The sequence below is a fragment of the Octopus sinensis genome, linkage group LG1, assembly GCF_006345805.1.
Source record: "Octopus sinensis linkage group LG1, ASM634580v1, whole genome shotgun sequence".
Classification (NCBI taxonomy): domain Eukaryota; kingdom Metazoa; phylum Mollusca; class Cephalopoda; order Octopoda; family Octopodidae; genus Octopus; species Octopus sinensis.
Window position 1 is genome coordinate 182,124,342 of NC_042997.1, and position 14,549 is coordinate 182,138,890.

General features: G+C 37.8%; 1 protein-coding gene and 1 long non-coding RNA gene across 15 annotated transcripts in view; both read left to right on the forward strand.

Moving 5' to 3' along the window:
• The first annotated feature begins 11,972 nt into the window (after window positions 1-11,972).
• On the forward strand, window positions 11,973-13,422 carry LOC118765369. The gene is made up of 2 exons (XR_005001206.1): window positions 11,973-12,568; window positions 13,075-13,422. It is a non-coding gene; the product is annotated as an uncharacterized LOC118765369 (long non-coding RNA).
• A 126-nt stretch (window positions 13,423-13,548) lies between these two features.
• Window positions 13,549-14,549, forward strand: part of LOC115212040 (serine/threonine-protein phosphatase 2B catalytic subunit alpha isoform) — a 169,830-nt gene continuing 168,829 nt past the window's right edge. For all 14 annotated transcript variants that reach the window (XR_005001234.1, XR_005001229.1, XR_005001230.1 and 11 more), the window contains exon 1: window positions 13,549-13,707. Coding sequence is in view for 8 of the 14 variants with exons in the window: in XM_036507309.1 (XP_036363202.1) it covers window positions 13,659-13,707 (49 nt within the window). In the remaining 6 variants the exon portion in view is untranslated. The remainder of the gene's footprint in view (window positions 13,708-14,549) is intronic.

The window sequence follows — 14,549 nt, forward strand, 5'->3', positions numbered from 1 at the left end:
CTAGGAAGTTTATATAGGACTAGCAAACAAAATACAATTTCAAAAGTATGGGAGGACATTAAAACCACACGAAGAATTTAAACAATTCAAAGTGGGAGCAGTAATATGAAATTTATGCATAGCATATATCATGATCAATGGAAACCTATATAAAAATTATAACCGTTACATTCATGATTATACATCGTATAAGGATCAAACATAATGGTTGGAATGAATCAATAGAAAACAGAACATGAACACATTTAACATCTCCAAAATAATAATGATTTCAAATTTTGACACAATGCCAGCAATTTTTATGCATGTTGATTATATTGACCAGTTCTCAACTGGTACTTATCTTATCAACCCCAAAAGGTGAAATTCCTCGGCGGCATTTGAACTCAATACGTATAGACGGAAGGCTAAGCATTTTTCGGTGTGCTAACGATTCTTATTTGTTTACTACCCACAAGGGGCTAAACACAGAGAAGACAAACAAGAACAGACAAACGGATTAAGTCGATTATATCGACCCCAGTGCGTAACTGATACTTATTTAATCGACCCCGAAAGGATGAAAGGCAAAGTCGACCTCGGCGGAATTTAAACTCAGAACATAACGGCAGACGAAATACCGCTAAGCATTTCGCCCGGCGTGCTAACGATTCTGTCAGCTCACTGCTATCGCCTCCAAAAATAATAATAGTGATTCTTATTATTCCTCAATGACAATAGAACGCTCTGAACACTTTTTCATATTATTTGCTTTACTGCCGAATACAACCTCAGTCAAGATGTTAAGAATTTCGTTTGGACAATTAGTGAGGTCCACTACATATTTGCTTCTAATTGCCTGTTCATTATTTTTTTCTCATAGACAAGGAATAGACTTGAGTTGAATATGTAGTAATTTCAAAATGTTATCACGGTTAGTATCGGAAACTCCTCCCTAATCACTGCTTCATCTCGCATAATCTCACAAAAATTTCCAGATACTCTCGGTTCTGCGCTACTTGCTACTTGTGTACAGTGTTTACTTAGCCTAACACCAGCATTTCGCGCCTTGTGTTTGCTCGATGATCCTGTTTCAGTGATATCCCCTGCAGAAGCAGTGGCACCTATTGAGATTCATTAGTCCCATTGACTTCTTTGATATTTTCATCACTTGAAATATTTTCAAATGCTGAGTTTGGATCTGTAGAGATTTGAAGAAGGGTTTGGGGATATCTTGATCGTCAATGTCAACACATCTTTCCTTGGAAATAGTTTGTGTGGTTGGATGTTATAGATATATAACTTTGATCACTCTCACTCTTTTCTTATCTGAAATATTTAACACCAAATGCTTTTGTTTTTCTATTGAGATCTTTTAGGCACTGATGTGACCAGTATAAATAGTCTATCTGTGTCTGTTGTTGCAAGGGAGGGTGCATTCTGCACATTTACACAGCCGTTTACATGTTTTTACCATAAAATTAGTATACACAATTTGGCTTTGGTAGAGAGCACTGATCAACGATACTATAAATAAATTTCAGTGTAAGCATATTCATTTTCCACCTACAGAACTCGTCCAGAACATTTTACATCAAGCATTAAATATAGAAAGACTGTGAGGCTCCAGAATTTTCTGTAATAAACAAAAATGAGGCTGGAGTGTAATTAACTGAGTTAACTCTGAGAATATAAGAGTGTTAAGTTAATTCCTCTACTCCTAAAACAGTAATAGAACAAATTCAAAGTTTTTAACTAGAATTTTCATTTATATATTGACGGCAATTAATTTGCAACTACCGGTGATTTGTTAATAGTTTTGTTCCATCAAAGGCAGCGAGCTGACAGAATCGTTACTGCACCAGGTGAAATGCTTAGCAGCATTTAGTCCGTATTAACTTTCTGAATTCAAATTCCGCCGAGGTCGACTTTGCCTTCATCCTTTCGGGGTCGATAAATTAAGTACCAATTACACACTGGGGTCGATGTCATCGACTTAATTCCGTTGTCTGTCCTTGTTTGTCCCCTCTATGTTTAGTCCCTTGTGGGCAATAATGAAATAAGAATCTTTACTGCGCCAGGTGAAATGCTTGGCAGCATTGTTAACGTTCTGAGTTGAAATTCTGCCGAAGTCGACTTTGTCATCCTTTTGGAGTTGATAAAATAAGTACCAGTTGAGCGTTGGGGGTCGATGTATCGACTTACCCACCTCCTCTGAAATTGCTAGCCTTGTACCAAAATTCGAAACCAATATATTTAGTTCATCAGTCTGGTTTTTTCCCTTGATTTGCCGGAATTTGCCCGTTGTTTGTCTGGATTTGGAAGAGCAGTTTTCCCTACCCTCTAATTCATATCCTCGTGAATATATAGACAAACGTTTGCATATATCAGGAATAAGCAACCTTTTTCGAGATGTAGGCTATATAAAACATGGCCCTTTTTCAAACGAGCCTCACTATTAAAAAAAATTTTAAATAATTTTTCATTTAGGTGTTACATTTAGAAAGACCAGCAGGTCGTAGTTTGTCTGTGACTGGGCTATACAGAGGCGAGTTTGCGTGTACATGTGTACGCGAGTACACACACACACACACACACACACATATATATGTATATATATATAAGTTCAGTAAAAATTTAGATTCAGTTGAATAAGTTAAAGGCACCAGAATTTGGTATGGTATAGGAGCACTCCGTCGGTTGCGACGATGAGGGTCCCAGCTGATACGATCAACGGAACAGCTTGCTCGTGATATTAACGTGCAAGTGGCTGAGCACTCCACAGACACGTGTACCCTTAACGTAGTTCTCGAGGAGATTCAGCGTGACACAGAGTGTGACAAGGCTGGCCCTTTGAAATACAGGTACAAGAGAAACAGGAAGAAAGAGCGAGAGAAAGTTGTGGTGAAAGAGTACAGCAGGGTTCACCACCACCCCCTGCCGGAGCCTCGTGGAGCTTTAGGTGTTTTCGCTCAATAAACACTCACAATGCCCGGTCTGGGAATCGAAAATTTGGTATGGTATTATCCATATAATTAAAAATGGGGTGATTTTAATCAAAATAAGCAACAACTCTGGATATCCTTGTTGCTTATTTTGATAACATATATATATATATATATATATATATATATATATATATATATATATATGTGTGTGTGTGTGTGTGTGTGTGTGTGTGTGTGTGTGTATGTCTTTAATGTTGGGGAGTAAGAGCAACGGCAAAACCTATATAACTGCTCCTGGGTAACATTTAGTGTGTTTTAATGTTTAATTAGATCCCTTTTAATTTTCTTTTTGCGACTAGATGTTTGAAGTAATATATCAGATGGAGAGGGGGCGGCTTAGAGGAATCAGGCATTTTTGACAGGAATAGAATTTAGAAACGTGCTTTATATAAGAGAGGGAGAAATCCAGTGAGGGTAATAAATAGAGAAGTCACGAAGGTATCGATTGAATTTCATTGAAGATGATACATATCCGACAGATTCTCCTGAGGTCATTAAACTATTAGTAAATGATGACACGATGATATGATGACACAGGATACACCTTGGTGATGAGCCAGTAGTGAATGTTAAAATATTCTGGCTGTCGTCTAATATAGAAAGGAGAATGACGCGTGCAGCATCATGCAATGTACGAGCTATATGCAATCAGTGAATAAATATTTGATGAGTTGTAAATTAGTATCTGTTCGGACCTGAATTAACTGCTGAGATTAAAGACGAAAACTAGTACTTTTAACACAATTTTAGTTACGTTTAATACGTGATGAGATTCTATGAACAATATCCGGAGATTGAGAATTCTAATATATCTAATGAAATATATTTCGTTTTTGGATTTGGTTTGCAAGATTTTTTATATGAGTTCGTGTGTTGAAGCATATTCTGTTGTGTCTGGGGAGCGTCATTTTCTTTCTGTGCCTTATGATATAACACTCTCACCGGTAAAATTTCCACTTTTTTCTTATTTTTGTTTTCCTAAAAATTTTCGTTGCGTCTTGCAATCTTTTCAATACCATTGAGTCAAAACTATTTAAAAGGTTGCAAGACACAACGAAAATTTTAGGAAAATAAAAATAAGAAAAAAGTGGAAATTTTACCGGTGAGTGTGTTATATTATAAGGCACAGAAAGAAAATGACTCTCCCCAGACACAATAGAATAATGAAATGTAATTAACTAAGCTGTTTATTTCACATATATTTAATATAGCGGTGTCTTTCCTTAAGAGGTGTAGTGAATATGTTTAAGGATAGAGGTTTAAACAAGAGAATTGAGCCTGTATAAGGACAACGTGTGCATTTCAAATACCAGAGGAAGAGGAATTTGATCATTTCACTTGATAGTGCAAACGTTGTCGATACACATACTGCTGTAAACCTACCGGTTTCTCTCGCTTAAGTTTTGCTCGTAGTATCCCTGTTGTTACTTAGCGCAGGCCAACCCTGATCGTGCCAAACTATGACGACAGAAGTCCTGATCTTGATAATCTCGTCTTTATTCTGAGTTTCTAGATGATATTATTTGCTTTTGACACATAAAAACGGGATTCCATACCGCATGGCAAATTGTATAACCCTCATCCCAGCGAAGCAGCCTCTTCATATTTGCAAGAAATAGCAACTAAGTGGTCCCCAAATCATACTCTACCATCTTTAAAAAAATTAGAAAGACATATTTGGGATAATGTTCAAAAGGAACACTAACGCATCGATTTCACTGGTCTAGGAGGTCCTGTGAAGACCATGAAAACAGGCCCTTTCTCTAGACCAACCCAATAATTATATTCAATGTTATAGATACACTGCATTCGTTTGCAAGCAGATGAGATGGTCATGACTGAAATACCTTTAGATCATAGCTCTGCACACTTAATCCTAACCTAAAGCTAAGCAACAACTGCAACAGTGTTCTACTGACTGCGTTGTTATCAATAAAAATAACTATTTACACAGACGCAATATCAGAAATTGTGTAGTATAGTCGATTAAATTGACTCCAGAACTTAGCTGATAATCTCACTTCGTCACCTCTCGGAGAGATGACAAGTAAATTCTATCTCAGTGGAGTTTGTACTCAGGACGTAAAGCGCTATGATGTTCTGGTGTCTTGGTTCTCAATCTTTAGGAATTCGCGGTGCACTGGAGAGTAAGAAATTGCTGGTACATTTTGCTAAGGGATTTTTTTGGAAGAAAATAGAGTACAAAAAAAGGAGATTTAGAGTAAAACAAAATAGAGAAAATATAAAAAATACATGAAGATTCTAAAACGAATCCAGAAAAGAGGTATTCGGACTGATTGGCATAAAGTCACACAAACATACCTGGCTTTTAAATCCTTTCTTTGCCTTTTTACGAGGAAATTCTACCAAGTTTTACAATAGAATCATGTATATCATTGTATAATATATTTTGCGTGTTCATTTGTATAAGTAACAAAAGAAACCATCTTTAAAATTACATTGGGACTTTATTCCTTCGTAAAGTGGTGCGATTGATCAAAGCAAGAAACAGTATAAGTTATACAGTACAAGGTCTACCGTTTTGATAATTCAGCTTGGATCGTCATTGATTGCATGGGCTCTGTTACATATCAATTCTCCTCTGGAATGCAGGATCTGCAGACTCACCTCAATGAAAGCTCTCAGCCTTCTAACTCGTAAATAACTTGTTGCAACAATTTGTGGAGAAAAAGAGGCTCCAGAACACATTCAAGATAAGTCGCTTGAAATATATTACGCGCAACATATCCATGGGGATTATGAGATACATACAAACAGGCAAATAAATAATAACAAGCCAGACATTGTCATCAAAGGCGTAAGATAAAAAAAACATGCCTGTTAATTGATATGACAGTGCCTACTGGTAGAAGAAACATTTCAGCAAAGGAATTTGAAAAACTGTTGAAATATAAGGACCTTGAGATTGGGATGTCTAGGATGTGGAAAATTAAAACCCAAAACCATCCCTGTTGTTGCAGATGTCCTGGGAATAATCAAGAAAGAAAGTGACAAATTTTTTTGATCAGATCCCTAGGAAACAACAATCTATGAGACTCAAAACAAATGTATTGACATCAACCGCCCACATTCTCAGAAAGTTTCTCTCTGTCTAGTATATACGTGCCTTAGAACTCTGGTTGAGACCCGGTCGGAAGATGAAATAAAATGCAAATAAATTGGGGAATAATAATAATAATAATAATAATAATAATAATAATAATAATAGTTTGACCATAACCAGTTGAGCATGTCCCTTAGTGGCTGGCGATATGTGCATCTCTGATCACGAGCAGAAGTAGTGGGGGAGCATCATAGCCGTGTGTTGAGAGGGATTCTTTGGGGTTTGAATAATTCACCTCTGGAAACATGGATGTTTCGTTCAACATCCTTAAACAACCCTTATTCAGGGACCTTTCGAGTGGGATGGGTTACTCGACCTGAAGAAAATTCTAACTGGGCCCCACCTACAACGTCATGTGCTGTTTATCTTGATATGAGATCACCATGTAGCGCACATATGGTTGTGATGCATGTGCCTAGTGTACCCTTATCAGACGGGTAGTCATGATGGGTATGCTGGGCTTCGTATATTTTACCCCAGTGTCACTTTGATGGCATGCACTGCTCTCTCACTCAATAATAATAATAAAATTTAATACCCTGATGCAGCACCAGGCAGTGGCTCTCGTGGCTTCTGATCTTAACTGATTGGAAGTGTTATCATGTACATTGTTTTGTCTTTGGGGTTTGAATAATTCACCCCAGGAAACATGGGTGTTTCGTTCAACATCCTTAAACAACCCTTATTCAGGGACCTTTTGAGCGGGATGGATTATTCGACCAGAAGAAAATTCTAACTGGGCCCCACCTACAAGGTCATGGAAAGAGTGTGGAAAATGTGACCCACTTGGTAAGTGGATGTAAGAGCCTTGCACAAAAAGAATACAAGCGCTGCTACGATAAAGTGTATGTATATCTTCATTAGCTCTTATGCCGTAAATACCGATATGAAGTAGCAGAGAACTGGTATGAGCATGTTCCGAGTAAAGCTATGCAGGTTGATGGATAAGTAACGATACTCTGGGACTATGATTTTCAGACGGATCGTGTAATCGAACACCGTCGGCGGGATATTGTCATATTGAATAAGAGAGAGAAATACTGTCAGATCATTGATGTAGCCATACCAAATGACATGAATGTTGTGAGTAAAGAGGTCGAAAAAATCACCAAGTACTCCGAATTGAAAGTGGAAATGGCAAGACTGTACGGAATGTGAGAGGGTAATGTAAAAGTGATACCAGTGGTGATCGGAGCGTTGGGCTCAATCCCATTGAAACTTCAAGACTTCTTAAGGCAACTGGAAATCCCATGCAAGATTGATGTCTTGCAAAAAGCAGTCTTATTGGGCACAGTGTACATCTTAAGGAAAGTATTATTTGTTTGAGGTCCTTGTTGTGACTTGACAGATGACTAAAGACTCCGGTTCATTTTTACCTACACTGTGTTACGATTCTCTCACCTCGTAGCTATAAGAAGAAGAAGAAGAAGAAGAAGAAGAAGAAGAAGAAGAAGAAGAAGAAGAAGAAGAGGGGGAGGAGGAGGGGGTATATTTTATTAGCCTCAAAGGCCCAGTATGCTAGGAGCGTTACTATGGCAAAATGCGGAAGAAATAAAAAGAAACAAGAACCAGCGATGTTACATTGAATAAAAGAATGGGATCAGTTGTCACGAAATACAGCAGATAGATAACTAAATTATAATAACAATACAGAACAATGCAATTCAAGAAAGAATCGTCTACGTAAGGAACCACTAAGTTAATTCAAGAAACTTCACACACAACTCCTGATGATTCTGTCAAACCAAAACTTTGTCCCAGCTCTCGCTGCCAGCCATCAACCACATAGAACGGGCCCATTTAAAGGCACTCTAATTACGCTACTCTGCCTCACCTTTCAAAACAATTTACTGGAGAGCAGCGCCTCCTTCTCCACTCTAACTTTCCTCTTCAAGTGGCACTTTAAAAAGTTGCTCTCAAATATCTCAACTGCATTCACCATACGACTTCCTTTATCATAGCCACAAAACGCGAAGACAAACAGTTGTTCCTTATCGAAGAATGACGACGTGTTGACATTCACGATAGATTTGATTGATAGACCCACTCAGTCCACCTGCACGTGATGATAGCTGTTTAACAAACCCACAAATCAGCAATGCGCTGACACTAGTATCTACAAGTGAGAACGACGTCACCGTAGTAACGTCGGTCATAGAGTCCTCGGCCAACGTCGTGAGATGCTGAACGAACTGTGTCGAGCACGTACCGCGTAGTTTCGCCACCCTGCACGCATCCCAGACTATTCAGTTTGTTTAGTTCTATCACAACCATACATGCAAAGTTTATCTCGAACTAGAAGTGCTTCCTCGCAGAAAAAACAAAAGCCTTTGGAAGTTGTCTGTAGTCCCTTACAAGACATCACTGCAGAAGAGATTACCCAGAATGTCCAGAATCGATACCGAACCGTCATCGCTCGCTTATACCTTCCACTAACCTTCTAATGAATACAAAAGTTTATATTCTACCGCCTGCATAGTAAAGCGCAGTGAACGCCACATAACATCCCAGCCAAACACCTAATGGCAATTGGCAGAACCAGTTGAGCGTCCTAAGTCCAGATCCTTCAAGGATTTGACTTTGCCTTTCACAATAAGTACCAGTCAGGTGTTTGGTGTCGCTTATGCTGACTAAATTCCCTTTCCCGGAAATATATATAACTTTGTGTAAGACGGAGAGCGGGCAGAATCGTTAGTACACCGGGCAAAATGCTTAATAGCATTCCTTCCGTCTTTTGTTTCGGAGTCGATGAAATAAGTACCAGTTGAGCACTGGGGGTGGTCTAATCGACTTATCTCCTCCCCCGGAATTCCTGGCCTTGGGCTAAAATTTGAAATCTTTATATATATATATATATATATATATATATATATATATAAAGGGAAAGTTTACGAAAATAAACAAAAGATGAAGGCAGGTGGAGTACAAACAAACAAATGTATTAGTATTGCCCTCAGGAATAGAAAAAGTTTTTTACGTTTCGGGCCTACGCTCTTCGACAGAAAGATACACAGAAAAAAAACAAGGAGAGAAAAAAATGCGTGTAGGAGCTAACGTTGACTTTCTACCTAAGATAGAAATCATTATTGAGGCGAAGATAACTGAACACCCTGTTCCATAGGATTTTCAGCTCGAAGACCTTGGCAATTTTCTAGTTTGGCAGTGTTTCCTGGTAGTGTGATGAACATTACCAGCTCGGGATGAACTCTGCAATCCATAAGGAACGCCCTGCCGGCTTCTTTTGGTCCTGAAGGCTATTTGGCGAGCTGGCAGACACGTTAGCGCGTCGGGTGAAATGCTTAGCGGTATTTCGTCTGTGGTTACGTTCTGAGTTCAAATTCCGCCGAGGCCGACTTTACCTTTCATCCTTTCGGGGTCGATAAATAAAGTACCAGTTTCGCACTGGGGTTGATGTAATCGACTTAATCCCTTTGTCTGTCCTTGTTTGTCCCCTCTATGTTTAGCCCCTTGTGGGCAATAAAGAAATATATTTTTCTTTGTCTGTCAGCTATGACAAAAAGAAAAAAAAGATAATATGGTGGAAAATATTGGAAGAACTGAATATAGATACTTTCCTCTTCGATCAAGCTCTCATCAACTTCTTTAAGTCCCACTTGATGAGGTAGGTGAATGTAGGGAAGAAGAGCCTGCCTTTCAATGAATCTGTAGAACCGTTACCTAGCGGTTCGGCAAAAGAAACCGATAGAATAAGTACTGGGCTTACAAAAGAATAAGTCCCGGGGTCGAGTTGCTCGATTAAAGGCGGTGCTCCAGCATGGCCGCAGTCAAATGACTGAAACAAGTAAAAGAGTAAAAGAGTAAAGACAAGACGATGACCCTCAGAGCTGTGCGTTTGCACGCTCGCAAACACGTTTTACAGCGAGTACACAAGGTTCTCATAATGAAATTAATTATTTTTTTTAAGCTGGTTACTTCCATGCACATACTTTGCAAAGAAAGACAAAATTTGCACGCAAGCCAATTTCTGCACACACGAACAAAAAAAAAATGGGTGTCAGTCACGAGAATGGCTCGTGTGGTTGGGTTGAACAGTAAGACGGAGAATGCAGCAAGGAAAGGGAATTTGTCCTTACTAATCGGGATAATCCTAAATCTCTGGACATCCATGATTGACCCCCTTGTATTTGTCATTCTATTGCGATGTCATATTTCATTCCTTTTATATACACCACCATCACCATCCCACCACCTATTTCTTTACTACCCACAGGGGGCTAAACACAGAGAGGACAAACAAAGACAGACAAACGGATTAAGTCGATTATATCGACCCCAGTGCGTAACTGGTACTTATTCAATCGACCCCGAAAGGATGAAAGGCAAAGTCGACCTCGGCAGAATTTGAACTCAGAACGTAGCGGCAGACGAAATACTTATTTCTTTACTACCCACAAGGGGCTAAACACAGAGAGGACAAACAAAGACAGACAAACGGATTAAGTCGATTATATCGACCCCAGTGCGTAACTGGTACTTATTCAATCGACCCCGAAAGGATGAAAGGCAAAGTCGACCTCGGCAGAATTTGAACTCAGAACGTAGCGGCAGACGAAATACGGCTCAGCATTTCGCCCGGCGTGCTAACGTTTCTGCCATCCCACCACCAATACACGATTCTGCAGAAACCCCTAAATTTTCAAGTAATTTTCCTTGTGATGTCCCTCTGTCCATCAATCTTATGACATCAGTACTAATAGGAAGTGGGAAATGCTTTTCTGTAGCGAATTTGTCAAAAGGCGGGTGAATGACTGAGGCAAAAAAAAAAAAAAAGACTATGATGAATGGAACTACAGAACGTACGCCTGTTGATTAAAGAACAATTGGGCGAGGGCTTGTGTCCTTCCTTTGTAGTCAGAGTTATCTGAATTCTTAGGGCTCCTTGGTTGACTCAAGATGGAGACTTTCTTGTATCGAGAGGACTGCATCATCCCTGTTTACATATTTTGCATACTGTGTATACTTTTAATTCATTTCCCTCTCTTCTCTTGTTTTTTTTCTCCTCATCATTTTTTATATAAGTCCACTCACAGATTGTAAACTGTCTTTGTAAATAAAAGCCAAATAAAAGAAATCCACCTCCTCCTCCTCCTCATTATCATCATCGGTATTTCGTCTGTCGTTACATTCTGAGTTCAAATTCTGCTGAGGTCGACTTTGCCTTTCATCCTTTCGGGGTCGATACATTAATACCAGTTTCGCACTGGGGTCGATGTAATCGACTTAATCCCTTTGTCTGTCCTTGTTTGTCCCCTCTGTGTTTTAGCCCCTTGTTGGTAGTAAAGAAATATAGTAGTAGTAGTAGTAGTAGTAGTAGTAGTAGTAGTAGTAGTAGTAGTAGTAGTAGTAGTAGTAGTAGTAGTAGTAGTAGAACATAGCGAACTTTGGAAAAATTGAAGTAAATAAACTCCTGTGAGTCGAACCCGCAATATAAATTTCCGCTTCTGTTTGAAACTCATTTACTTCAGAGGTACGTTACAAAATGTCCTCAGGAAAAGTATGAATCGCACAACATCCCATTTCCTCTTCTGCTTTATAAACCAGAGACTTTGTCTGCCGGTATATATACGAAAAATCAATATGTAGCAGCAACAATAGTATAGCCGACGGAGAGAGCAGTTTGGTTTAACTCGTTTATATTACTCACTGATCGACTACTCGTCGAGACAACGACGGCGACGACGACGTGGAGGGCGATGACAACGATGACGATCATGATGATGTGCAACCTCAGATCAAAATTGATCAGGCAAGCAAGCCTAGGATCAAAAAGCATTGCAGTCATCACCATCCTATCTTTTGTAGGAGTATTTAGGACTGCATTTATAAGACGGTAGGGCGTGATTTAAGGGAGATTTTTGGCTGCTATTTCTAACAGGTTGAGCGACCACGTAGAGCGTCCCTTGTTAGTATCGTCATTCGTCGCCCTCATAGTTACTCCTCACAACGTCGATATATTCAACATCCTCATCCTGTTTCTATTGTGGCTACTACTTATACAACTCCTGTTGATCTTGTTGCTGTTTATTACTGTCATGCTTACTGCTACTATTGCTGCTGATTTAATCGTATTGCCTTTCCTTCTATTCTTTCATTCACTCTCTCTCTCTATATATATATTTCTCTTCATAACTGCTACTGTTGCAGTTGATTCTGTGTGGCTACAGTCACTACTGCTTTCAGCTGCTTATTGCTCTTGTTGATGTTTACGACTGTTACGCTTGTTGTTGCTGCTGCTACTACTGCTGCTGCTGCTGATTTGATCGCGTTGCTTTCGCTTCTCTCTTTTTCTCTCTCTCTCTCTCTCTTGCTATCTCCCACTTCCCTTCCCCCTCACTCTCACAACAGTTGATCTCAATGCTACCGTCACTGCTGCTGCTGCTGCTGCCGCGCGTTTGCAAATGAGATGTTGTTAACGCCATCTTGAATTTTTTGAAAGGTCTTCGATTGTTGTTTCTGTTTCTCTTTACCCCCGGTGACTGGCCTAACACTTTACGGCAGTCCACCACAACCACCCCAGCAAGACTTCGCAGCTAAATTTTTTTTAGAGTGCTAAGGACATCCATGTTATAAATAAATAAATATCCATATATATATATATATATATATATATACGTATATCCACACCGATATTCCAAACCCGAGTAATTCGCAGTTATATATATATATCATCGTCTCACACACCTTTTTAGTTATACGAATAAAAAGAAAAAAAAAAGGCCTGCTTTTATTAATAACATTGTGACAGTGTCATTTACAACATATATGTGTCTGTCGTCATATCCAGTTGTTTGGGGGAGGATTATTTTTAGAAAAATAATATAAGCTGATATTATTCTCTCTCTAGTAGTTTCACAATTTAACGGCCAGCCAGTCGATGGAAAAAAAAATGAATATGTATATATATATGTGTGTATATATATCCTCTGATCTCTTACATTGTAGTCGTAACAGCGGTATTATTGAGTGAAGACTTCATTATTACTACTACTACTACTACTATTACTAGAGCTTTAACGACTACCACCACTACTGCTGCTACTACTACTACTACTACTGCTACAACCACCACTGCTGCTGCTGCTGTTTCTGCTACTGCTGCCTGTTATTACAGTTCAGAATACCATCACTAAGAGGAACCAAGGACTGTCGGAAGGCTTACTGTAAAACAAACTACCTTTGCAATTTACCGACGGCTGACAAACGACGTCGCCGGGAAGGAGTTAACATTTTTTTTTCTATTTTTTTTACAAAAAAAAAAAAAAAAAACAACAACAACCCAAACCCTTGCAAGAAGAAGAAAAAAAAAGAGAAAACGTAAAAAAAAAAAAAAAATAATAATATATATATATATATAAATATATTTATTTCAAACAACAACACAATAATACATTCATAACAACACACCGAAATATATATATATACGTATTATATATATATATATATATCAAACCGAATATATATAATTAATATATATATATATATATATATACGTATATATATATATATTTTAAAATAACCCGAGAACGATGACCACAACAGACTGTAAGATGTCTACTACGGACAGGGTCATCAAAAGTAAGTGTATAAACCCATTAAAGCAAATTATATACATATATATATAATATATATATATGTGTATATATATATACATATATATATGTATATATATGTGTTTTCTATTGTGTTCCTGTTTGAATTTTGAAGGATAACATGTAAAAAAAAAAAAAAATGAAAAATCACATCGAAAATTATAATTCTTAACTGGGATTTCTATTCATTTTTTTCATTTGTGTGTGTGTATGTGTCTGTCTACCTGTTGTTCCATGTTCGTAATCTAAATATATGTTATATATATATATATTATATATATATATATATGGCCATATAACTAACATACTGCGTTGCTGATGATGATGATGATATCTTCTTCATATGGGAGATTTTAGAATAGATGAAGATGTATAGGTATATATATATACATATATATATATATACACCTATATGTTATGTTCAAAAACAGTTGAGTATTAAATTGAAGGATAATCCGATATTTTTTTTTACTGGAGTACTATATTTAATTTCCACAACGAAAATTTTTGGCTGTGACTTCGAAATTTTGTCTTACTGAGTTTGATTGATGATGGTTAGTAAGTAAGTAAACCGAAACTTCGAAGTCTCACTCAGTCAATCATTTTCTTATAAAAATTAATGTTTATATATATATATACATATATATCATAAACATACATATATATATACACCATCGTAATTTTATTTGATTTTATTTTCATTTTTTCATTTGGTACAATAGCCTCTGTAATTAAAGAACTAAAATTTACCATTCCTTTCCTGTATATAACCATTCGTTAGTGGGTTATATGTGTATATATATTTACATACACCCCCAGAAAATGTAT